Source organism: Anabrus simplex, chromosome 2 (genome assembly GCF_040414725.1).
Source record: "Anabrus simplex isolate iqAnaSimp1 chromosome 2, ASM4041472v1, whole genome shotgun sequence".
NCBI lineage: Eukaryota > Metazoa > Arthropoda > Insecta > Orthoptera > Tettigoniidae > Anabrus > Anabrus simplex.
Genome location: NC_090266.1, coordinates 311,240,621 through 311,268,522, shown reverse-complemented (window position 1 = coordinate 311,268,522; position 27,902 = coordinate 311,240,621). Strand labels below are relative to the sequence as shown.

The 27,902-nt window shown below is 38.2% G+C and overlaps 1 protein-coding gene across 5 annotated transcripts in view; it reads left to right on the top strand.

Moving 5' to 3' along the window:
- Positions 1 to 27,902, top strand: part of Pur-alpha (Purine-rich binding protein-alpha) — an 876,587-nt gene that overhangs the window by 716,591 nt on the left and 132,094 nt on the right. For 3 of the 5 annotated variants that reach the window (XM_067140632.2, XM_067140630.2, XM_067140634.2), the window contains one exon: positions 6,980 to 7,207. In XM_067140632.2, coding sequence (XP_066996733.1) covers positions 6,980 to 7,207 — 228 coding nt within the window. The remainder of the gene's footprint in view (positions 1 to 6,979; positions 7,208 to 27,902) is intronic. The other 2 variants (XM_067140633.2, XM_067140631.2) reach the window with 1 other exon arrangement.

Sequence of the window (27,902 nt, the reverse complement as noted above, 5' to 3'; positions counted from 1 at the left end):
CCGAACTTAACACGTTCAGTACCTGCTTCTGAGTGGGACATGTGAATGCCTGGACCGGCCATTTTCATGCCCGGCCCTCTTGACGTGCATCACTTAATACAATTTACATTTACTCCTAAACTATAAGTGTTAGAAAAATGATACTTTGTGCTTACCTGTAGTAAATATTTAAGGTGTGATATATGATGTGACAGGTTTCAAAATACGTCTAATTTTATACAGCCTATCTATATTTTCGGCATAACGATTACTGTCACCAAAGTGAAGAAATGAATATGAAGGAAGCGTATTCGGAACATTGTTTTAGAAAATATCGTAGTATGAATAACAGGGTCTTCGGTCCAGTATATTTTTATATCAGGATTTTGGACTAATCGTCCACGATTGCATGATCGAATTCTTTGAGGAAGGCCGGAGCGCCGCACTTATCACTTGACTCACGTATAGATTGGCCTGCTCACACATACTGATAAAATTCTTCATTCATGAAAATACTCACGTAACTCAAAATATCCTGCTTATTTTCTATTTGAACGTTTAGACCTGAATTCTCTGTAAATGGTGGAACGGGTGGACAATAACTAGAATGATATGTATCAGGCACTTCACTTTTCTCTATAGGCCTATCGGATTCGGGAATCGCAATTTCCTCACCACTCTCACTTTCACTATCTGAGTCTATTTCAGGAATAAGTTCATCATTGTGAACAATATCTATTTAATCTTCCGTAAGAAACTTTGTATTATAAGCCATTATACTACACTCGGTAAGGACGACACGCACTGCATTGGAATCTCAAGTACCGAATTGACGCGCGAGGAAATTATGAGATTTTCCAGCTAAAACTGCTAAGATAAACATGAGCCCACTCAACGCGAGGGTTATCTCAACAAGGTCAACCAACTTCCTGCTACAACCAGTAACGCTGACTAAGGTGTAAGAATGCATAGATGACGAATATAAACAGCATTGCTTTGCGCGGAACATTAAACGTCTTACGCCGTCCACGGCCCGCAGCATAGGAGCAAGCTTGAACGTCTTACGCCGTCCACGGTCCGCAATGAGTTAATGGAAATCTATCTGCATTAATGAAAATTCATTTCTAAACCTTTTTTTTCTCATGTGCACCATTTCGATAACATGATTAATAAGGGAGATATCATTAACGGACCGTTTTTCGGTACAAGTCCCAGCAGACTTAACGCAAGAGCGGGTGCACGTAAAGCGTATTTCTTACAATTTGAAAACTACTGAAGATATTAGAACCAAACTTTATATTCAGCATCCACCTGTCCAAGGATAGGTTTTAAGGTCAATACCATTTCAAATTCCTGGAATGGACTGGGGTTTTATAGGGGACTGAAATGGTGATTTTACTCTCCCACAATATATAAAGTACAAGACCAGCCTGACTGGAAATCCAATTCTAATTTCTTTTTCTCGTGCATTTTTTAACAGGAGGATTAATAAGGGAGATAACATGAAAGGTCGGTTTCTGAGGCTAAGTCTAGCGGACATAGCCCAAAAGGTGTTATACGTGGAGCAGATTCCTTATCTATCTGCATAAATCATATCGTAACGACCTTGTGTCTGTGCATTGACTATTTTGGCGAAATTTTTGTACAGCTTTCCGTTTAAGGGGTAATAATGACCATCTGCATCTTTTTTAGCTATAGTTTCCTGGAAGTCCTAAATTTTACCCCCTCGCCCAAAATCAAGATTGCCTCACAATCTGCCACACGAGCTGAAAAATTGAAATTAAGCAAAATTAAACGTTTTAGCCGGTAACCTACGGAAAACTTCCAAGATCTTTAAATATTTCACTTTTTATGCCGAAGAATATCGAAATATAGGCAATTTAATGACGGTGCAGACCTTCGTTTTGAGGTATTTCACGGCTAAATGGCAAGTCCTATCACAACACGGATGGCACAATCTCCGTTCAGTTTCGAGTGATCTACAACTTTGGTCCTGTGATATTTTGTCATCTCTCTCTCTCACCCTTATAGGGTAGATTTGGCTGTATATTTCAATTATTCGTAAATTTTGTGCTTTTTACACGTTTGTTACTTAGATTGACACACACACACACATAAGAAAGATAGTCATCGAGTTTGGCACGCACATTGACACAATCAATGGATATATGAGAAACAAATTTCATGATTCTAGCTTCCACATAAGTATGTGAAAAATAGTGTAAAATGATAAAAATGTACCCAAATTTCACCCCATTCAAATATTGTAACTCAATCAAACCCATAAATATGTGGATACCAGAAAATGTTTTAACACCAAACATGTAGAGCGATGAAAGGGAAGTCTGAGGGTGTAAACCGTTTGTTGGTATCATGTACCGTTTAGGAGCAGTAAATCTTGAAATGAAGGTTTGCACTTACAAACGTGCTCATGCTTATCTGTCATCTATATAAATATAATGGTAACGACTGTCTGTGTGTACACTGACTATTTTGGCGGAATTTCCGTTCAGTTGTCCGTTTCAGTTGTAATAATGACGATCTGCATATTTCTTAGCTTTGGTGTCTGTCTGTCGGTTTGATTGTATGAGTTTTTATTACTTGAAAACTACTGAATATATTTCTACCAAACTTGATATTTAGAATCCACCCATCCTTGTGTAGGTTTTAGGGCCAATATTATTTCTGAATACCAAAATTTACTGGGGGTTTATCCAAAATCGGAACCATGATTTTGCACTTCCTCAAAATATGCACATCCGAAATTAATTGAAATCTACAATCCTTAATGGAAATCCATTTCTAAAACTTTTTTCTCATGTGAATTTTTCATCAGGAGGATTAATAAGTGAGATATCATGAACGGTTGGTTTTGCAGGTTAAGTCCAGCGGACGCAGGCAAAAGGTGTTGTACGTGGAGCAGATTCCTCATCTATGTATATAAATAAAATCGTAACGACTGTGTGTGCCTGTACATTGACTATTTTGGTGGTGAAATTTTCATACAGCTGCCTGTTTGAGGTGTAAAAATGATCATCTGCATATTTTTTGGTTTAATTTCCTGAAAGTCCTAATTTTTACCCCCTCACCCAAAATCCAGATTGCAGTATAATCTGCCAGACGAGCAAGAAAATTGAAATTTGGCAAAATTATACGTTTCAGCCTGTAACAGACGAAAAACTTACAAGATCTTTAAATTTTTTATTTTTTATATCCGAAGAATATCGAAATATGGAGGCACTTTTAATGATGGTGCAGACCTTCATTTTGAGGTATTTCATGGGATAAACGGGAAGTCCTATCACATAACGGATGGCACAGTCTTCGTTGAATTAGGAGTGATCCTCAACCTTGGTCTTATGACTTTTTGTCGTATCTGTATCGCTTATACGTTAGATTCGTCTCGATTTTAAGTAAATTTGGACTTTTTACCTGCATAATTCATACTTTCAATCACTTACAGGAAAGATAGTATCATCAAACTCTACATGATCATTGGCCCACCCAGTACCCATATGCGAGCCAAATGCTATGTCAAATAATTATCCAAAAAGTAATGCAATGTAAGATAATCTTACACAAATTTCAACCTGTTCAATGTTTCTGACTCATGAATAGATGAGATGCAAGCAAATATCATAGGACCAGCCATTTAGATCGCTAAGTTATGTGCCTTACAGTACAATCCTTTGTCGATATGACGTACTGTTTAGCAGCAGTTAATCTGTAAATGAAGGTCTGCAATATTGTAAACATGCATATATTTTCGTATGTCCATCTATATATATTCATTGATGTCGATTTGTAGCGATCGAGAAAGGGTGTGTCCGCTATTTTAATCAGTACTCCCTACACCGACTTTGACTGGCAGTAGGAATGGGGTCCTTCTCCTACTCCTGTGTAACTGGCATCAGTAAGGAGGGCCTACCATTGTAATGAATAATTCACTCCTCAGTTTGTCTTGCAGAAGGCAAGGGAGCATGCAGTTTTGTTCAACAGAAGTCCCCTACCCTATTGTGTTTGGCTCTAGGCCAGGGTGCCCGCCATTATAAACAAATGGACCAATCTAAAATATGACTAGAATTAGGCATAGTGGCCTGCTATTTTCATTGAAACTCACTAATTCTGTGTGACTGGCAGTAAGCTGGCTGGCAGCAGGAAAACGGGTCTGTCATTATAATGATAACTGCTATTATAATATAAACTCCTCAACTGTAATCTGTCTGAAATTAGTAAAGGGGCCTGCCATTGTAACTAAAACTACCCAAATTGTGTTATCAATCGCATATTGATCGTCGAAAAATTATTTGTTCTCGGCCAAAATTTTCCCGCACTGATCGATCGTACGTAAGAAAAATTTACGCAACTTTTTCTAAATTTAGAGGGACTGCTCAATACTCTTAGCATATAATAGTGGTTATTTAACATAACAAATCGCGAGTTATCAATTTCGTAAGGCAACTTTTTTCTCGGTTCAGGATGGTTGGAAAACTGCATTCTTGGTCGCTTTGTAATCTTTATATATCCAATGGTTATGCTGTATGACCGTGAAATTTGTAAATGAATTCAATTTATTTATATCAGTTTGTATTTATATTGGATAGAATGTTATACATCACTGACTGGCCGGTACAAGGGAAGACGTGAGGCGTTGCCTTGCACTCCCTCATTTGTTCGGTAGAAGTACATTGTTTTGCGACCGTTTTATACAACCTTTGTCTGCACGCAACGGTTTCGGCGACAACCATTGTCTGAGCGCGACTGTTTTGCCCAGCACTATCAGACTGTCACAGAGGTTAGAAATTCAACGCGGCGCGTCTCGAATGATGTCACAGCGGCTTGAGTGAAGCTGCCAACTTAGGAACTAGTTACAAGACGAGGCTATGAGGAAATATTATTGGTCTGGCTTGGTTAGGTCCGGTTTGTAACAAGACTATTGGGCAGAGGGCAACAATGCGGTCAACAGGCCTCTAGCATCCCACACACTCCACAAGGTGACGCGATTAATCACCCTGTGAGTAATTAAAACGAATCTGGCGCACTGCGCGATTTTCTCTTTTTCAACGAAGTTGGCAGCCTTAGCCAGCCTATACCAACACAGAAAATGGTAGCAAATTTGAGTTTTACGTTGCCTACATTTTAATTCTTGTAAATAATAATACTTCTAGGGGTCTGTCTGTGGGTCGAGGAGAAGCGTTGGCACCACGAGGCTCGTATTGAGGTTGCGCGTGAATAATCTGCGCACAGCACACCAGGCTACAAGATCCTTGTTCAAGGCTAGCAACTCCGAATCGCTCGTACATTCACGCAATCGGTTGCCGCTATTATATGCTAAGAGTATTGAGCAGTCCCTCTAAATTTAAAAAAGTTGTGTAAATTTTTCTTACGTACGATCGATCAGTGCAGGAAAATTTTGGCCGAGGACAAATAATATCACAAATAATTTTTCGACAATCAATACGATAAAACGATAGTTCGAGAAAAGATGGATGCGGGGAAATTTAACATTGGTTTATATGGATCTTTTTTGGACCGAATAAATTCAACAATGAATACGGGAAAACGACAGTTCCGGGAACGATGCATCAAAGTTCTACTGTATTTGACTTGTATTAATATTGTTTTTAATTTTCCCCCCCTTGCCATCCTTTTTCATTATGTCTCAAGACTGTTACGCATGCGCGTGTTAAAAATTTTCAGCTTAATGATCTTCCGTATTTCTCTTTTCAAAAATTAGCAGGTATGCTGCTTCTTTACATCCAGTCTGGGGTGCATACACTTGGATGAAATCCTGTACTCCATTCTCTGTCCTTAACTGTATTCTTCATTATTCTAACACTTATGTTGTCCACTTTATCTACATACTGATCTAAGCTCTTGGTTATTATCACCGCTCCTTTCTATGCCATATGTCCTGCACTCCACTAGATAGTGTGTCCCTTCCTCAACTTCATCTTGGTGTTTCCTCTCCACAATCTCATATTCTCCTTCTCTGTGAAATCCATAACCTCTTCTGATTTTCCATTCGCTGACATGAGGTTGATCATTGTCACCTTCATTACGTTCTGTACTGGTCGCTTACTTCTCATAGTTCCCCCAATTTCTGAGAAATGTCCTAGCCGTTTCGACACTGATTTAAAAGTGCCATTTTCATTTTAGACTGTTATTATGATGGGGTTGCTACTACCAAGGAACTTTTAGAGCTATTGTCAGCAGGTGATCAGGCTGCTCCTAACATGGAGTACAGATGTCTTTTGCAGCCACCCCCCTAACCTGTGGTCAGACGCTGCTTGATGGTTTTCGGTGTCATTTCCTACACTGAGGGGACCATCACCCCACATAAGGAAACTCATCCGTCCAAAGCCGTTGGTCAACTTAGGCGATCGGGTTATTTACTGGCGCTCAGTGTTAAGATGTTGGCTGTATGGTCTACTCATTACCGTGGGGGGGTATTGGGTCAGACAGACCTTTATTAACATTTATTACGTTTTATTCAGCTTTTAATAAATTGATGGAGAACGTGACATTGTTATTCAGACCTACTGATTATTTAAAACCTGGGTAAATTTTAAGCCATTATCTTATATCATGCCATGAGGGGCCGATGACCGTGATGTTAAATTCCTATTATTAGTTGCTGGGATCTTTCATCATTTGGAAAGGTAAATCACTGGTGACGTGCTCTGTGCTGTGTTGAGTGCATGGTACTGTTTAAATGGAAAACATACCTGAATGTTCACAATCAGCACACCATACACCTGACCACACTCCTACACGATGTTTTCTGATTTGCATGTAATGCTATGCAAGCAGGTCGACTGCCCATCACTCCTCCCAGGAAATGATATGACCCTTCTGATATGTCCACAAAACCCAGCAACTGACAGTAGTAGTAATAATAATAATTATTATTATTATTATAATTTTTTTACCTTCCTGATTGCTGTTTGTCTTAGTAGGTTGTATATAATAAGAATATCATTGTGGTTGGATCTTTCAGATTGGGGCCGATGGAAGGCGAAGTCAAATATTCCTGGCTCTCTCCACTGCTGCGGAATTTAGGGATCATCTGTCCACGTTTAGTGATTTCTACGCTTCACTAGGTCCACCCAATCCTGATAACGTGCCAGAGGATGGTAAGCTGAAATCTGAAATGATGATCAAAGATAATCGACGCTATTACTTGGACCTCAAAGAGAATTCCCGTGGAAGATTCCTGAGGGTGAGTGTAAGTGTAATGCTTGTATATTGTTCTTATTGTTGTTCTAGTTTCTGTAGTAAATTTGATGTTTCTTAGTTGTGGACAAACAAAGTATTCTAAACATACCATGACAAATTTCACTGAAAGGATTGTATTTATTATTGAAAGTTGTATTTGACTTACTTGAAGTGTTGACTTCAATACCTGTTAAGATGGTAATTCACTGTTAATACCTTCTTATTCTTTCATCTGATTCATCACTCCCTGTCCTGTTTAAGGGCGAGGTCCATTATGTGGCTCCACTGTTTCTATATGATTCAGTTGCAGAGTGTTGATTTCCACCTTCTGTGTAGATGTTATAAAGCAGATGGCAAAGCTGAATGGAGCTGGGTAGGGCTTGTGGCTGAAACCTCGGAGGAAATGTGGACCAAGGGGTTCATGTGCTGGTGCTGGTGTCTCAGAGCATGCTCGAGGAATGTAGGATGCCACCAACTCAGTTTGCATGGTGGTATAAAGAGATGCACCATAGTAAACTGGATGCAGTGTCCAGGAAAGAACATGAAAAAGACTGGAGGAGGCCTATGCCCGGGTGTGGATGTCGTCGTCGTCCCCCCCCCCCCCCAGGAAGAGGAAGTAGTAGTAGTAGTAGTAGTAGTAGTAGTAGTAGCAGCAGCAGTTGCAGTGTATTGGCCATTGCTGCTTAGGTTGTCTTTTTGCCTCTTTCCAACTGCTTCTAATGTGTACCCCAACTTTGCTGTCATACAAATTCTCCTGGATAAGTCAGCAACACATCATTTTGTTATGCCTACATTATAAACACAATCAAACCTTGTGGCATCGGCTGACCATCTAAGCACTGTAATTTGCATGATTCTTAGTCAGTGTTCTTCCTTCTTTCATTGTTGGTCAACCGTATACTTTGAAAGAATGGACAAGAATGCTACAGGTCAATTTGAAAGGATCCACCATATGAGGTACACAGGTGATGCCTATCATTCACACTTCATCCAGGCTACATTAATCTTGATGTTCACCTCTTCAATAAGTTGTACATCATCAGCAATCTTGGATCCCAGATATTTGTTTGCTAAAATTCTTATGAAAGAACAAAATGCCTTGAGTCCAGTTCTTACGGGAGAAGAAAATGCCTTGAGTCCAGGCAATTTGGTCTCCTCTCGGGGCATTTTAACTCTGTGCTACAAAAGTCATTCAGGATTTTACTTTACTGCTATGTACTTCATTATAGACTGGTATTCTATGCAGCCTTTACTCTGCAGCATCTATGAATTAACCCTTTGAGCAACAAGGAGCGCAAACGCACTCCTCCCAATTCTCCCTAAAATTACCAAGAGCGTAGTCACACTCTTCTCACTAGTGCCTTATTATCTGGGCATAAAGTGGGTGGCTTCTTAGCATATCCACTGTAAATTGGTGTGGCACTAAGAGAGTTAGCTAAGTGCCTCCACAATTCTCTATTTGCAATTAGAATGGTATTACTGTTAATGAAGTGTTATTATTACCATCCTGTGAGAATGCATGTACTAAATATTTGAAATGATCCACCTGTTCCAGTTTTGTGTCTCAACCCAACATTCAGTCCTCTTAGATTTCCTCCCTTTTGATATCACTTTAGTCTTAGAAATGCTAATTTTCATTTAATTCTCACAGCTTCTCATTTCTAGCTCATAGTATTAAATTGCTGGTTTCAGCACAGTTGCCAGTTAAGACTAAGTGGTCGGCATAGACCAAACTGCTTACTACATTTCCATCCAACTGAATTCCTCCATACCATTTTTATCTTTTAGTAAACGATCCATGTATACTATGAATAGCAAAGGTGAAAGATTACAATCATGTGAAGCAAGAACTCATTCTAGCATCAATTCTCACAGTGACCCCATAAAATTAGACCTGGAATGGTGAAACATAGTGAGAGCAATGAAATGGCTCCTCAGAGTAAATAGGATTTCCAGGGTACATGAGTTAACTTCTGATTGGACTAAAGAAGTATTTGCTCCTATCTATGAACAAGGGTGTATATCTTCATCATGTGGGTTACTGCAGCTTTATAGTCGAATACCTGTCTTTTTTATTCGTATGTTGATTTTTATTATCTGTACTGATCCTAATGTACTTAAACCGCACGTGTGCTACGTGCATATTCATTTATTCCATGAGTGGGTTATCTGCAATCTTCAAGATGTAAATCCTTCAAACATAGCAATGTGGATACCCACTCTTTGTGGATGATTTCACTCCTGATGGAGCATATGCAGGCAGCACTAAACTTGCTAGAAGCACTAGCTAAATAATATTACTGTTACATTAATTTCTCCACAGTATTTCACATATTTATATATTTATATCCTTTACTAATTGCCTAGTTGTTAACATATACCAAATGAGGGGTAGTTCAGCCTACCATATGTCATATTAATCCACACCCATATGTGCAAGATCTCATCTGTTTTTGTGGAAGCAATCCTCCTGGGATATGGCAGGATAATTCTTCTTTCATTCTCTCTGTTGCTTGTATGACTGACTCATATGTTTGACCTACAGTTCTTCACTTTGATGACTATAAGACTTTGCTTGTTGGGTCATCTTGGATGTAAGTTATGAACAATACACGTGGCGTACTGGGAGTATGATGCGTGTTTGTTCGAATCTCGTTGTTGGTAATTCAGTGAGAGTCATAGAATTCATTACCGTGTTACAAGTTATAAGTGCCTTATAAAATTAGCAAGTTATTTAGATGATGTGCTGTGAATAAAGATAGACATTACTTTATTCCACAATCTCAAGAATTCAATGTGGGAATTGCAAGATCGTGGTGCCATGGGGAAGATAGCACCAAATGGAAGCTTCTGGAATGGTAACATGGAACATAGTTGGGCCAGAATGGATTCTGCCACGATCAACTAGATGGAAATGCAGCTTAAAGCTGATGGACGGAAGTGCCTACAACAAGATAAGTGCATGAGAATTTAAGTTGTAAAAGGTATTACCAGGAAGATGTTAGGGGACATAGTTCGGATACATAATTTTAAATTTTGAAGTAGTTTGATTCTGCTTAGTTTTGAATATTTAAAGGCATCATAGAGTATAATAAACAGTAAATGTATCACTCAGTTTATTTCTCTTGAAGTGTAATTTTTAAGATAGCATGTGTACTACAGTTGTTAGAAGTGGATTCTACTTTATTTGTTGGTTTAGGATTGTCATTATTTGTTTTGTCTTTTATGCTGGTTGGTTGTAAGCTAGAACTTATCATATGGGTTACTTTCACTTTATAGTATAATGTAGTCATGATGTTTAATAATATGGAGCTCGATTTTACAATGACTGATTTATTATAGTAGGTGCAGAGATGCCAACTATTACGATCCAGTCGTAATAATTACGAATTATCCTTCATAATTACACCTTTACGAATCACACACCGCAAATTACGATTTTTTTGTTGATTTTTAAGTCTGTGTATGAAGTGTTCAAAAGGATACAAAAGGAATGCCATTACAGCTTGAATTCTCAGAATATTATTTTCGGATTTCTCACTAATCAGTTACACCCCGTTCCTGTTCCTCGTTGAAGAATATTTCGAGTTTTCACACGCCGAACGCAGTGTGTGCTTCCAGTACCGGAAAAATAGGCACCTGTGAAGTGGTATATCTTGCAGAGTTGTTGTCTTTGTTCGTCACATAATCAGATTTCCATGCAAATATGAGAGTTCTTTTGTCTTTGTATTTCTCTTACATGATCCTTGGTCTTTGTTTTGGCGGCAAAGTGGTGACAAACTCTGTTTCATTGTGAATACTGTGTGCGTGACTGTTGAAGTATTTTGGTTGCCAAATTTACATATATTGCTCTTACAGGATATATGCTAATCGTGTGTTACGAAATGCGAAAAGTTTGAAATAATGAAACGATTTCTTGTGCAAGAAAATACGTGTGATGACGTTACCGTGACTAGTGACGCTAATAATAAACAAAAAATGGTTCAATACTCGAAAGAATGGCCCTGTTTACTGCGTTCCTCAAAATCTCATTTCACACGTGTTTTGTAGTGTGTGTAGCTGCGATTTTTCAGATGAGCATAATGAGGAGGAACAAGATGGTTGAATTGTATGTTGTTCATTGATTTTTCAATGATATGTAAGTTAATAATAATAATAATAATAATAATAATAATAATAATAATAATAATAATAATAATAATTTTTATTTATCCTAGCAAGGTTAGGGATGTACTCCCTTTCTTACACTTAACCAGTCTTAACCTAGAACACTTAATAATAACTATTGATGACAATTATATGCTAATATTGACAATAATAACAGTAATGGTATTAACAAAAATAATCACACTTTAAAAAAGTCATATCTATATAATACACATCGCACGTAGAGTACATTAAAAATACATGACTAATGAGTACTATAACTACTACTTAAGAGAAAGTTTAGAAAATATATACATTTCTACAGTACACTTAAGTTAGTAAGATCTCGGGGGGGGGGAATTCTACGCCCCCCGCCCTCCCCGTGCCCTAACGGCTGCATTGCGAATTGCCTTGCTGGAAAGTTGGCATCTCTGGTAGGTGTTTCCAAACACCTTGATAGCTGTAGTCTTCTTTATATCACTGTAGAATCACAAAGCAACAAATATTTGGAGTTATGCGAATAGTTGCGATACACTTCTCGTGGAATAAGCTTATTGTTGCTCATAATGTTGGAAGCCGTAGGGGACAGGACAGCATTCCTGGGTTCATTAGTTTCTTTTAGATACTGGGAGTTGTATAGAACAGGACAATACTCCCTGGAGTGATATATTTGAGTGACACCTAAAGTTGTGATTCATCTTTGGAGACTATTTTAGAATTACAGTTGGGGTGTTTATCTTTTACTTTGTTATTCTACTCTCATGTTATGGTTATAATTAACATTAACCCCTGTGGGTAGAGGACATAGACAAAAAATACACCCACGGTATTCCCTGCTTGTCATAAGAGGCGACTAAAAGGGGCAACCAAGGGATAATGAAATTAGAACCACGAGAATATTTGTGATTAGTACCATTGCATGCGGAACACTATGGGTTGACGTTACTTATGACTAGTACCACCTTGCGAGGAAAACCATGGGTCTACGTTACATAGGAGCAGTACCATTATGCGAGAAAATTATGGGTCCGGGCATTGTTTGTGATAATGGTCATTGTGTGTATTCCATCGGTTGGTTCCACTGTGTTCGGAATGGGTCTGCATTACCTATGAGTAGTACCACTTTATGAGAAACGCCATGGGTCTGCATTGCCTCTGATTAGTGCCACTGAGTGACAAACACCACAGGTTTGGCTGGTGCCCGTAATTAGTACCACTATGTGAGTAAAACCATGGGTCTGCATTGCCTGAGAGTAGTAGTACCATCATGTGAGAAACACCGTGGGTTTGTGTTGCCTGTGGGCATTGCCATATTGTGTGATACACTGTGGGTCTACATTGCCTATGATTTGTAGCACTATGTGAGCAACACCGTGAGTATGCTTGGCCTGTGATTAGTTCCACTAAGTGAGGAACACCACGAGAATATTGGTGCCCGTGGTTAGTCTCACTATGTGAGGAACACCACGGATCTGCGTTGCTTGTGGGTGGTACCCTTATGTATGAAACACCATAGGTTTGTGTTACCTGTGAGTGGTTCCATTGTGTGTGACATACCATGGGTCTACAATACCTGTGATTAGTACCACCATGTGAGAAACACCATAAGTCTAAGTTACCTGTGATTAGTACCACTATAGAAGGAATACTGTGGTTCTGCTTTATCGGTAATTAATACCAGTATGAGGGGCCGTGACCTGGATTTTGGACCCCTTTAGATAATGAGTATCATCCCAGTAATGAAAGCATTGTGACTTGGATCCACTGATTGTTTTGTTTCACGATAATTTTTTCATCATCGTCTGTTTAAAATTCTAGTCGGTGGATATATTTTGAAGTTTTAATTTTAGTTTCGTTCATCTCATACCATTAGGGGCCGATGACCTAGCTGTTAGGCCCCTTTAAACAACAAACATCATCAACATCATAATTAACATTGTCAGCACGAGCTTTGGATCCGCATGTCTTACTCAGAATATTTGATCACATTTGAGACTATGTTGTATTTTACTGGCTCATATGGTTTTCTGTTGAGAAGTCAGAATGCTTATCTTGTACTGTGGCACATATTTCCCTTACATTGTGAAGACTGCAGCATGACCAGTCCAACATTCTTCTATTTTACTCAACTACCAGTTGCAATTATTGAAGTGTTTATTGTTGATATAAATAATTTTAATTATTGTTTGAAAGTTCTACTTGAGATTAATGTTAGATTTATAGGACACTGTTGTACAATTAGTGGGTTCTATTAGAAAGTGAAACATTTGCAGATCATATGTTTATATGTGATGTTATTTGTAAGTATAATAAAATTCTTCCGGGCTGTTATGCCGTGGTCCACTCCTCTCGCTTCTCCCAGACGTTTCGACTACTGCTGCGGTAGTCATCTTCTGTGGCGTCGTGTAGATACGCTCTCCTGTATCCCGCTGGCGACTGCAAAAGTTGTTTGGGAAGCAGCTGTATTTATATGTAAGTGTGTGGCCTCCAATTGGTTCGCGCTGTGCAAACCGACATCTGATTAACTCTCAATCAGATGTCGGTTTGCACAGCGCGAACCAATTGGAGGCCACACACTTACATATAAATACAGCTGCTTCCCAAACAACTTTTGCAGTCGCCAGCGGGATACAGGAGAGCGTATCTACACGACGCCACAGAAGATGACTACCGCAGCAGTAGTCGAAACGTCTGGGAGAAGCGAGAGGAGTGGACCACGGCATAACAGCCCGGAAGAATTTTATTATATTGACACCGGCCGTGAAAGCCTTCATACATTAATATTTGTAAGTAACCTTGTAGTTTGTTGTGAGTGATACCATATTTAGTTGAGAAGTGAGCTACGTGTTTTACTGTCTCCTGACTCACATAGTACCGACAATGTCTCGTGTAGGAACCTATCGGATCGCATTCACGATCTACAGTGGTTTAGTTTAGGTCACGAATTAAGAATTAGCACATTCTGAAGCCACATAAATTTTTGGATTTAAGTAAATTAGTTATTGATGGCAGAATTGATATTACTAGGGCTCGGAAGTTCATGCATTTTCATGTTTTTTAGGGGTAAAAAATGTATGCTTATACCTTATGTGTATGAATTATGGAATTTTCAGTCATTTGAACACACTTTTATGGTGCATATAACTACATATTTTCGTGATTTTGATAAATGCATCATATTTTAATATTTTAGCGCCTATATGGCATATTTTAATCAGGTTAATGGTTTTTACAGTATTTTTTAATCAGCTTTTTTCCATCTGGTTGATGTTGGCAGTAATGTTGCGCATGATGACGCAACTTGTCATGTGGTCAGGAGTTATGATATCATGCAGTGAATTCCCTGTTTCATCATCTACCCTCACTTTTGTGCTTAGCTGTCGACTGGCTGTCCATCGAGTCGTGTAATGATGTTGTGAACTGCCTGTGACCAAACTATGTTTCACGTATAAAGTTTCCGTTAAAAAGTTCCTTAAATGCCAAAAATAAGAGCAACTTCTAGTTGTAGATTAACTGATTTACAGAAGGAGTTTTCAGGTGTGGAGCGTGTGAGAAAACTATAGGGAGGAAAAGATTTCAAATAGTTCAACACACAAACACAGCAAAACATAAGGAGAATTTAACTAGCAAACTCTCAAAGAGCCTGTTCAAAAACAACTATTAGAGTATTTAGGAAGTACAGTAGAATTAGTGAATTTTCTTACGACTTGTGCCAAGCATTTTTAGCTGCTGATATTCCCTTGTATAAAATTAATAACCCTACATTAAACATTATCTTGTCAAATACACTCGACAACATGTGCCTGAAGCAAGTACATTGCATAAGAATCCCTCCACCGGCCGTCTTGAAAGATCACTATTTAATTTGACATTTCCTATGTATTTGTCGAATACTATATTTTATTTCTTTCTTTAATGCACTTAACTCTAGCTTAAATCCACATTCGGAAAGCGTTCTGAATAAAGCATGCATAATGACATTCAAATGCTGTAGTTGTTTCAAGATCGCCGCATTATTTGTTACGCTGACTGTGCTTTTTGTGACTACTTTATGTGAAACTTTCGTGTGTCTCTTCAAATTATGTGTTTGACAAGTAATGCATTGTGATTTTCTAATTTTTACTGGAGTAGAATATCGCAGACTTACAACCTGACGTAGGCTATACACAATGTATTGCAGTGTATAATTGCGCAAGAGCAGCGTATAATTTTGTGATCGGTGTAAGCAATTCTGTTGTTTCTCAATTCCCTGAAATAAACAGGGCCTACATCAATAAATTTAATGTGACTTGTGTTTATCCACCGATCTGAGTGTGCGTGTTGTCATCTGATAAAGTGCCCATTTGGAAACTAGAAGAGAATTACACCCTATTCAAGTGTTCAGTTTTGTAGATATGGGTATAAATTAATTTTAAGCATTATTTTTATTTATTCGCGATAAGTGATATCTGTCTACGACTCAGTGCGAATATCCTTGCAGTAAAGACCGCGTGAGCCATTGTTGATTCAAACAAGTACATCGATAGTGACGGTTACTATTTGAAATCACGGCCTACCAGATCCCAAACTGATCCAGTGTCATTAATTGCGAAGCATTGAGTCTTGCGTTTGATTAGTGCTCGTAAATACCTGTAATTGCACCATAATCCTTGTAATTGGTAATCGTCAGTGTTTAGTGCTAGCTGTTTACACAACAGACCCACACGTAAGAGAAACTTGTAGAATATAACGAGCCTTTTCGTCCGTAAATAACAAAAGCGAAAACAATATGTCGGATAAGAAACAGCCCAACGTCTTGGAAGAGTGCAAAACATGCCGTAAACCCTTCTCCGATAACGAGAGCTCAGTTGAATGCGAAAGTTGCAATTCTTGGTCTCATTGGAAATGCTGTATGACCAAAGGCGAGTTCGATCAGCTAATTAGAGACAAATGTAAACTCACCTGGTTATGCGACATATGCAAGCCCAAGCTAAAAACAATAGGTGCCATGGAAAATACAATCCTACAACTAACCCAGAAAATGGACATTATATTAGAGCTTGTGATGAAGAACGATTCAAATATTCAGGAAATAATAAGGAGCACGATCCGAGAGGAACTGGAAAAATCTTCGCCAAAACCAAACCAAACTTTAATAGAAGACTCAAAATCGAACGCCGATTTGATGTCAAATGATCGCCTCAAATGCCCCGAATGTTTGAGAAGCACTAAAACTCCCTCGCACAACAAAAAGAATCGTCCATCTGAAATCAGACAACTTGAACCAATCATCTCCCCTCATACCGACATTGTCGTGATAAATCCGGAAAAGCCCCAAGAACCTCACGAACCTGACAGTGATCCAACGGTAAACGCCAATCAACTCTGGACTGTGGCCCAATCCAGAAGAGGGAAAAAACTCCGCACACTGTCAGTAATTGGAACGAAGGAAGCTGAGGACGGTCTACAAGCAGCTGACAAAACGGCGTGGCTATACGTAGGAAAACTGAAGAACAATGTCACCACAGACAAAATAAAGTCGTACCTTATCAAAAATGGAATTGAGGGACAAATAGCATGTGAAGAATTGAAGACCCTCGGCGAAAAGAAAGCCTTCAAAATTGGCGTTCCTTTCACTTACCTGGAAGAAACATCGGACCCACATTTTTGGCCTAAAGGAATACTAGTGAGGCGTTTTCGTTTCTCACGGAGAAGAAATGACGGGGCATCCCTGGAGTAAAACCAAGGATCTCAAGATAATACTATGGAACGCAGAAGGCCTGAAAAATGCACTCTCACTAATACCGCAAGAATCGATAAATCAAGCAGATGCACTGATAATTACAGAGACCTTCCTTCTCCAACCGATAGACATCCCAGACTTTTATGGAATCCATGCTCTCGCAAAACCAACTGAAGGCAGACCAGAAGGGGGAGTCTCATGCTTTCTGAAACCCTCGATAGGTAAACTAAAAGAAATATACAAAGAGGACAATATGGTAATAGTAAAAACAACTGACATCAACATAATTGGCGTTTATATCAGCCCTGAAAGTTCGGCAGGGGACGTCATAGAGAAACTTTCCTCAGCTATATCAAAAACAAACGACACCAACATTATCATAGCAGGCGACCTAAACTGTCGTGTCGATAAACCGCTTCGAAAATCCGAGCTGGTGCTTGAAATGCTAACAGAAGAAGGCTATAATCTAGTAAATAAGAGAGAAGAAAAGACCTACATTGCCTACAATGGATCAAGCACTATTGACCTCGTTTTCTATAAAGGGGATAGAATCGCCATAAAAAATCAAGAAGGACTGTGGACCTCAGGTGCAGCCCCGATAAGGAAACATATACCAATCGCAACAGATATCATTCTCCATTGCCCAAAACATACCTCAACATCAAGCAGCAACAAGATAAAGTATTCCAAAAGAATAGATATAAGGATTATCAACCATGAAGACATCCTTAAGGCAGAACAGCTTGCTACTGAAGGCCACATAGATGAAGCACTAGAAATTGTTACTGACCAAATACATAAGGCATCACTACCAATCAGAAAACGAACAGCTCAACCCTGGTTCGACGAAGAGTGTTACCTCAAACGAAAGAAAACTCTAGAACAGCTACGGAATGCCCGTACTACTGGCTCAGACAATCACCTTCATCTCTATGCACAAGGCAGAAGAGAGTACAAACAACTCCTACATTCCAAGAGATCTAAATATTTGGAAGCCGAAGCAAAAAAACTAGCCACAGCAGCAAAACTTGACCCATTTATAGTCCTTCGAAAAAATACCGTATCAAGACCTCAAGAAATCCCTATGGATAAATGGGAAGAACACTTCAAAGGCGTCCTGAATCTGGAAAACAAAACCCAGGCGTTCCCTGCAATCAACACGACTCAAGACGGAAAAATAATCCAGGTTACTCCCGATGAAGTCAGAGAAGCGGTGCATCAGTCGAAAATCAAGAGAGCTCCCGGCCCAGATGGTATCCATACAGAACATCTCAAAGAAACTCAAGAAATGTTATTGTCTTTCTGGACGATCTTATTCAATGCCTGTCTAAGATCTGGAATTATTCCTGACGAATGGAGAAGATCATCAGTGAAAATCCTATACAAGGGTAAAGGACAAACAAATGACCCAAATTCTTATAGAGGCATTGCATTGGAGAACAACATCCTCAAAATATTTATGAAGATCCTTACAAAGAAGTTGCAAGATTCTGTAACAATCCCGGAATGCCAATTCGGATTTATGCCCGGAAGAAGCACAATTCATGCTGTAAAATACCTGCTACAGGAAATAGAAGAAGTATTAAGACTACCCAAAGGAAAATACTATGCAGTTTTCGTGGATTTCACGAAGGCTTTTGACTCCGTAAATCGAGAAATTCTCCTAACCAAGATCAAAAACATGATCAGCGAAGCTCATCCCCTTTTTAAGTTGCTAAATAATATCTTGACAGTAAACTACATAGAGATTGATGATGGAGTCGTCACCTCGGACCCGATCAGACAAACGAATGGAGTACTGCAGGGTGACCCGATGAGTCCTTTACTGTTCAACATCATCACTGCAGACATCACGAATATAGTAAATTCTTCACCCGACACGACAGTCATCCTCTACGCAGATGATATGGTACTAGGATCATCAAACAAAGACAGCTTACAAGCCTCCTTACTAGAGTTAGAAAAGTGGGTTAACGAAAACCACCTCACGATCAATCTTCAGAAGACGGTGCAAATGACCTTCAGAAAAGGAGGGAGACTTGCTACAAAAGACACTCTTACCCTCTGTAACAACGATCTAACAGTAGTCAGCAAATTCAAGTACTTAGGAATAACTCTTCAAACCACAGCTCTGTCTTTTAATTACCACATAGAAGAAAGAACCGCGGCAGTAACAAGGGCCATCTACAAGATAAAAGATCTCGCAGCACTATCTTTATCCACTGCAATAATGTTATTCCACACAGTAATATCACCTGTCTTGTCTTACGGATTGGAACTAATTTGGGACCATCTCAAACTCAGAGATCTCGAAAGGATAGAGAAAGTAAAAGCACGCTTTCTTAAATGTACTCTACGAGTTGGAAAATCGGCCCCATCACGTCTAGTATATGAACTGGCCAAAGAAACTTTTTACATCCAGGACCTCAGAATGAGGCTCCATCTGCCGTCTACTGGAGCTTACAATGAACTCCTATGCAGAAGGGAAGAAAAGAAAAAGGAAATCGACCCCGACTTCTATACCTCAGATGCCATGTTGGTGAGAAACTGGACCAAAGAAAATCAAGATCAAAGACATATCATAACACGTCTTTCCATTCATGGTTTTCACCACAAGATATGCACAGTGAAGTCTTTTCATAATCCAGATGTTAACTGTACTTGCTTTTTATGTGGCAATCAGTGTGACAGGTATCACATCAAGACTTGCAACAAGAGAACCATGTCGATAAGTGAATATTGCAAACCCTAATGCCCATTCGGGTGCCCTTTCTAATAATAATAATAAGACTTACGTAGGACGTTGTTACAATAACGTATTGTCAAATTTACAAATTGAATTAGCAGATCAGTTTGTGTGGTTGTCTATTGAAGAAACGACTGATTCTGAGGGCCAAGGGCGCCTTAAATATGGAACAAAAGACGATAGAATATCTTCTTAATGTGTGTGTGAATTGCCGACCACTAACAATGTAACTAACACAGTGTGTGATGGACTCATTAAAATTATTGTGGCCATCTGGAATCAAATGCGACTGGCTACTTTTATTTGTTACCGATGGTAAAATCAGGACAAACACTAAAAGGCATTTTTCCCAACTTAATTCATATAACATGTTTGGCACATGCTCTTAATCGCATTGCTGAGACAATACACAATTCTTTCCCATTGATAGATCAATTTGTGGCCTGTTCATAGAAAATTTTTGTTAAATCTCCTTCAAGAGTCAAGTTGTTTAGATCAACAGCACCCAATATCCTAGTTCCTCCTGCACCAAGGTTAACATGATGGAGAACATGGCTGGATGCAGCTTTGTTTCATCCTCAGCACATAGAAGTATTCAAAGAAGTTGTTAATTCATTGGACTCAAATGAAGCTGCATCAATACAAACAGTGCAAAATATTCTGCATTGAGTTAGAAGAGAATCTTGTTTTTATAAATGCCCATTTTTTCTTTTTTTTCCAACTGTCATAATGCCACTGGAAGCTGTAGGATGTCCCTTAAAGGAAATACTTACTGTTCTCAAAATAAATTGTTTAACTTAAAAAAATCCGGGTTATAAACAGTTGTGCGATATTTGAGACATTCTCGAAGGAAAACTGTCACACCAAGAGACTTGCCTCTTTCTGTGGAGCAGTTATTATCATTTAAATATGCCCCAATAACATCTTGTGATGTGGAAAGAAGTTTTGCACGTTACAGAAGTGTTTTGCGAGATAACAGACGATGTTTTTCAGTTGAAAATTTGTGCAAAGTGATGGTTGTGAACTGCCATTCATCACTCAGCATTGACAGTGGGACCATTTCTGCTTCAACCTCCAAGGAATAAATGTAAGTTTATTATTTTTAATACTAACCTGACTTGTCTACTGCCATTTTTCATTTTCAGTGCATATTTATTGGCATATTTTCAAGTTTTTAAGAGCATATTTGCAGGCATATTTCTTAGTTTTTTAGGACATGAACTTCCGAGCCTTAGATATTAGCATTTTCTTTGGTAATGTCTGATTAAATTAATTCATTGTATTTGAATTTCTTATGCTCATGCAAGTAGGAATATATCCAAGTTAAGTAAGGTTGTAAATGCTAATCTCCATCTGGGTTTGATTTTGTGTAATCATTTTGTATAAATATTATGATCACTTCATGATAAACACATTCAAGATTATTCAGTAAATAATAAATTTTTATCTCACCTCATTTAGTTTTACTTTCCTCTCTTCAACAAACATATATCCTGTTCCTTGTACTCTGGATACGCCCTGGGTATTAGTCTCATATGGATTCAGTGCTAAGCATTGTATACAGGTTGAATCACCTAAAACGTGCAATCCAAATATTTCTGAAATGGAAGGTGCTATTGATGTGTTTTCACAGAAATGAAGTGTAACCAACAGCTCATAATTGTAGCCCATACACAAAATTTAATAGTTGTTGGAATGTTTCATTTTTCAAATGGAACAATGCCTATTGACATTAACGGAATAAAACTAGAGTAAATTAGAATGTCTTTTTTTTTTTTTCTTTCAGGATATTAGTACAAGTAGTTTATGAGCTATCATAGTTTAAAAATTGTACACACAAACAGTTGTCTGCTCCATTCAACTGCTTAGTTATGAGGTTATGATGTTCTTATGTTCATTTCGTTTACAGTACACTGATTGCATTGCGACTTCCTTGTCAGTTACTTTGTGATAGTTCAGGAAGAAGGACTTGGTGGAAGATGGTATTTACCAATGCTGAAAAGGCCAACATGTTATTTGCTTTATGTCCCACTAGCTACTTTTACGGTTTTCGGAGGCTAACCTGTCAATGGTGTATGAAGAATGTAGGGAAGAATGCAAGTCGTTCTTGTGCTCTGTGCGTGGAACAGTATCCCAATAGGTGTCATCCATCCCAACAATAATTTGTGAACATCTTCAACCAGTTATGTGAAATTGGAAGTTCGACATCTAGAAAGTGTAACAAAATGAACGAGTAACTGGAGAAGAGGATGAAATTAATGTTCTAACTGCTGTTGCTGTAGATCCGCACGTTAGTACTTGTGCAATCATATCAGGAAGTGGCATGAGTCAGGCAAGTGTACTACGCATTCTCCACTGTCATAAGTTCCATCTGTATCATGTCTTCCGCCATCAAGACCTGCACGGAAACGATTTTTAGAACAGTGTTAACTTTTGTACATGAGCATTAAGACAAGATACACCAGATTTATTACGTATGATGTTTAGGCCTGTATTCACCGTGAGCTACTTTTGCTGTTATCTTAGATTGCCAAAACTCTGATAATGCCATTATCTTGAATAATGCTTACTTCTGTATTCACCATAGAATGTATTATCTTGGTTTACCAAAACTAAGTTTTCCTTTCAAACTGAATTTGAACCTTAAATTTTTCATACTGACACACAAAAACAAATGACTACGTGCTGCTGCCATTATCAAAATGTAAACAAGTTTTTAACTACATTCCGTGTTAGCAAATAATGTATCATAAATTATGTCTGCTATTGACCAGAAACAAAGAAAAGAGCATGATATGACGTTCCAAGAGAAGGAAATAATATTAAATTTGGTGACAGAAAATATTACCACAGAGAATAAGAAAACACATTGTATATTTCACTCAAAAAATAGGTGATATTTCTTAGTTCTTCATTAATAAATCATACCCAGTCGTGTACCATACAAGATGTAATCGAGAATTCTCCGTGTTGGGAAGTCCATGTTATGTTCGATCATGGGTAAGAGTGACAGTGTTGAAGCTTTGATAGCCTAAAATGTATTTCAAAATCAGTGTCATCGTAGTCCTCAAAGTATGCAGCACATTCTTGTTATCCACCTATGATGTTTTATTGCTTAATCTTTGTCACATTCTTCATCACTGTGATTTTCTCTTTCAGTTAAATATTCCAGTTGTCTATGAGCTGCCACCTTGAAAGGCTATTATCTTAGATTTACTATTTTACCAGTCAACCAGTAAAATTTTAAACCGAGATAATGACAGTTATACGAGATAATGTTGTTGGTGAATACAAATGTAAATGTTATCTCGGTATTCTTAGCTTTAAACGAAGATAAAAGCTTTTACTCACATTGGTGTGTACAGGCCATATGATGAAGCAATATTTATAAATCATGGCCAAGTAAACCTCCGAAACATGCACTATTGGTCCATAAACAATCCCCATTGGCTTTGTCAGGTGGAATGTCAGCGTCCATGGAGTTTAAATGTGTGGTGTGTAATGGTGAACCATCAGCTCATAGGCCCTTTTTTCATAGAAGGAACAGTAGATTCATAAAAGTATCTCAATCTCCTAGCAGACGAAGTTCCACAGATGTTGGATGATGTTTAACTGCAGACTAGGAGGAACATCTGGTATCAGCATGATGGTTGTACAGCACATAATATAAGACATACTACAGCTTGTCTTCACCGATTGTTTCCAAATCATTGGATAGGACAAAGGGAACCTGTACCAGATTTGACCCCTTGAGATTTTTTTCCTCTGGGGAAAGCTTAAAGATAAGGTTTGCAATGACATACCAACTACACCAGATGATAAGAGACGATGTATTATTGCTGCCTGAGCTGAAATTTGTGCTAGAAATGCTAGAACATGTACATCAGTCTTTACATCAAAATCAAATCAAAATCTCTTTATTTGCAAATGAGGTGTCTACCTCGGTGGCAAATGGTACACTAAATAACATTATTGTCAAGCACTAAATTTTAAATTAACAAGAAAAGAAGAAAATTTTCCTAGAATACAATATTATACAATTTAGCGAACAATTTTTTCTATTAAACACACAGCTCATCCTTAATAAATTTATATTGTTTACAAAATTCTACTTATAATATCTCCTGTACGTACATACATAGTCAACTCATATACAGTATGTGGACATGGCAGACTGGAAGCTTGTATTGAAGCTGGTGGTGGTCATTTTGAACACAACCTTTGAAGGCCAATTCTCTTTTATCTTCAGAATCCAAAGAATTTCTATATTCACTTTCTTTTCTTAAGTTAGTGCTGACATATGGAGCAGACAAGTGCCGGTATTTACAATTTTCAAAGTACAATAATTTGTAAACTATTTTTACTAGAATTCTGAAAGGAAAATAAAACCACCATTGACATTCTGATTTATTGTAGGTTTCTTTTGCCGATGTCAATAGGCATTGTTCTGTTTGAAAAATGTAACTTTCTAAATTAAATACACATACTAACAATTATTAAAATCTGTGTATGGGCTGCAATCATGAGCCCATGGTTATACTTCATTTATGTGAAAACAGCACATCAGTAGTACCTTCCATTTCAGAAATATTTAGGGTGTAAATTTTAGGTGATTCACCCTGTCAATAATCTCTGCACCATAATTTTAGGAAGTAAAATTTTGAGAAAGGAAAAAAAAAAGAAGCTTTTTTTGCATCAATACTGATAGATGTCTGGCTCATTGGCTGAATGGTCAGCATTGAGGCCTTCGGTTCAAAGGGTTCCGGGTTCGATTCCCGGCCGGGTCGGGGATTTTAATCGCGTCTGATTAATTCTTCTGGTCCGGGGACTGGGTGTTTGTGTTTGTCCCAAAACTTTCCTCTTCATATTCAGACAACACACTACACTACCAACCACCACAGAAACACGCAATAGTAATTACATCCCTCCATATAGGGTTGGTGTCAGTAAGGGCATCCGGCCATAAAACGTCCTAATCCACATGTGCAACCCATTTTGCACCCCCGACCCCACAGATGTGGGGAAAGCAGTGAAAGAAGAAGACTGGCAGAAAGCTGCCGTAATTATCATATTTCCAGTTTCAGACACATTGTTTTGTTGTTGTTAGTTTTGCTGATGAGTTGATAATAAGATGTTTGTTATTGAGAGTTGATAGTTATGCACTAATTAATTTGTGTTTTATTATGTAGTGTTCCATGGTGATTTGATTTTTCTAATTGTGTTTACAGATCTTCAAATATGTGATAGAGTTGTGATTTTTATACTTTGAATAGAAGAAAAAGAGCAAATTGACACTATCATTTCATGAATTTCTTGCAGATGAAGACAAATATAATGAGTGGTTTAAAGCAATTTCCTTGTCATAAAAAGTAATTCTGCTCTTTCTGTTGTCAGAAGCCTTCATTTCAAAGATGATTATTTATCTGTAGGGAAAATTAAGAGATTAAAAACCATCATTGTTCCATAAGTTGACTAGTACCAAGAGTCCCTGGAGAAAAATGACAAAAACCACACCACCCTCACTCAAGAGATGCAGAAGAGTTGAAGCTGCTTTAAGGCTTTAGAAATCCCGATGCAAGCTGTTCAACTGTCCAGTAATGAAGGAACAGGCAATTTTTAATCTAAAATTGATATAGGGATAAGAGATCCACAGCCCAAATGTTGACGCAGAAGAATAACAAGAAGAAGAATGGCATGTGGCCTTCAGAGAGGCCTGGTGCAGGTCTTTCGAGTTGATGGCATATACTATCAAAGGGTAGGAAGGATCCACCTATATATAAGACAATATACAAACAAATAGTATTGAATAGGTGGACCCTTCCTACCCTTTGATAGTGATCAATTGTCAATACGGACCATAATGAAATTCATAACTTATGAATTGATGGCATATAGGCGACCTGCACGTCTGTGGGGATGGGACCCTACATGTGATGAATTCTATTGCTGAAGACCTCTCTCTCCTCTCTCTCTCTCTCTCACTCACTCTCTCTGTCTAAGCCCCCGAAGCATTGGAATTAATGAATGGTGGTTAAAATCTCCTATCAAGCTGAAAATCGAACCAGGGACTCCTTGGACACTGGCTAACTATTTAGCCATGGAGTCTGACACCCCGACTGATACCGCAAATATTGAGGAAATGAAAATAGTTATAAACTGGTTGCATATGAAGTAACTCTCACTGAACAGTACTATATGAGAGAAGCAGGAAGAACCGACAAAGGTACAAATAAAACTGAAGGACATTGAAAATTATACTTTTTACAGGGAATTGAGGTTTTGAAGAAAGAACTGCTTACAAAGCTTTTATTCAAAATACACCCTCTGTGAATTTTTAGTAAAACTCTAGCAAACGTATGATTGAAATATAAACTGGAACTATACATTAACATTACAATTTGAAGAGGTTTTATTTGCATATTTCTGTCATCCATACACAGTTTTGTTCAGGAAGCTCTGCAGAATATTTCAGTAGAAAAATAAGAATTTCATTTTTTTGACCACAGACCCTTCCTGATTGCAACACTTGAAGAATGAAAACTTTTATTCAACAATAATGCTTAATCTCATTCATGTCTTTCCTAATATCAGAAGACAAACTTATTCAACACTATCCTTGTGGTAATTTCTACTATGTATCTAGATATTATGGATAATAAAAGTGATTGCTATTATTGCTCATGGATATGAGCTTGACTGCTCTATTACTTAACAATTTCACACATTATTTTGGCAAATATCAGTGAAGGTAGCCTTTAGTATTAATACTTCTAGCAATATTACCCTATGTAATAATCTCCATACTTCTAAATTAAGATAAATCGGCAATCAAAGTCAATACGTTTTCCACAGGATTATTCATTTCTACCGCACAATGTTAGGTAATCAACGCCATGTGCCAAGCTATGAACCTACTCTGATTACAATGTGTGGACCCGTTTGTCAAGGCCAGTAAAAGGAGTTGGCCTTGAACAAACCCACCACTCGAATAAGTACCCAGCTATAAACACTCCTGCTTGCTGCGGTTTCACAAGAGGAAAGTTGAATATTCATATGTTAGTGACAGATGTTTGTAATTACTTCATTGCTTCGATTATTGTAGTACCAGGAGGAAAGCACATCGCTGAGGTGTGAAAAGGTAATCACAATGGAGAGATTTATTGTTAACTAGATTATCTTTAAATCGAGGGGAATTTTGTATTGAATTAATGGAATCAATGGAATAATTTGGTGATCATTGTATGGAGATTTCACTATAGTACAGAGGCTTTTGTAACAAAATTTCATTTTTCTTATTCAAATAGCATTCTTTTTAATGTAATTTGTGTGTGCATGTATCATGAAAATATATTTTAGGCCCCCGTAGACTAATGATAACCTTTTTGCTGTAAATTTATGTGGGAACTGCCGTCCTTAAATCTGACCATACGTGAGAATATATAACCTAACCCTGAAATCAGTGATGCACACTGCCGTAGCTTGAAGTATCAGTTTCTTATTTCATATCAGTACCTAGTGTTAAAATTAAGCGATAGTTTACTTCACGCATTATTTCTAACAGGTTAACAACTAGTTCTACATTCATAAAGAAGCCATACTTCTCAGTGTCGACTCAGGTAATGTAACTGAAATTTTTCAGTCTGTCGAACACTAATTATACGAGGATGGTTTGAAAAGTTCTCGGAATCGCCACTAGATGTCAGTGCTAGAGCAACGAGGTTCCTGCACAATAATCACACATCCTTTGTGAGTGAACGCGTGGCGCGTCAGTGTTCTAGCTGCAGGAGTGTGGTAGTGACGACTCTTTGTTGTTGTTCCCGCATAGTGATTTGTGACAATGGAAAAAAACTGAGATTCGAGCAGTGATTAAATACTTTGTAAAGAAAGGTATGAAAGCAAAGGAAATTCATGCCTACTTTCAGAACACACTGGGGGACTCTACTCCTTCATTTTCAACTGTTGCCAAGTGGACCAGCGAGTTTAAATTTGGTCGGGAGAGCTTGGATGATGATCCGCGTAGTGGATGGCCAAAAAGTGTTACGACCCCAGAATTTATTGCAAAAGTGCATAAAATGATCATGGAGGATCGTC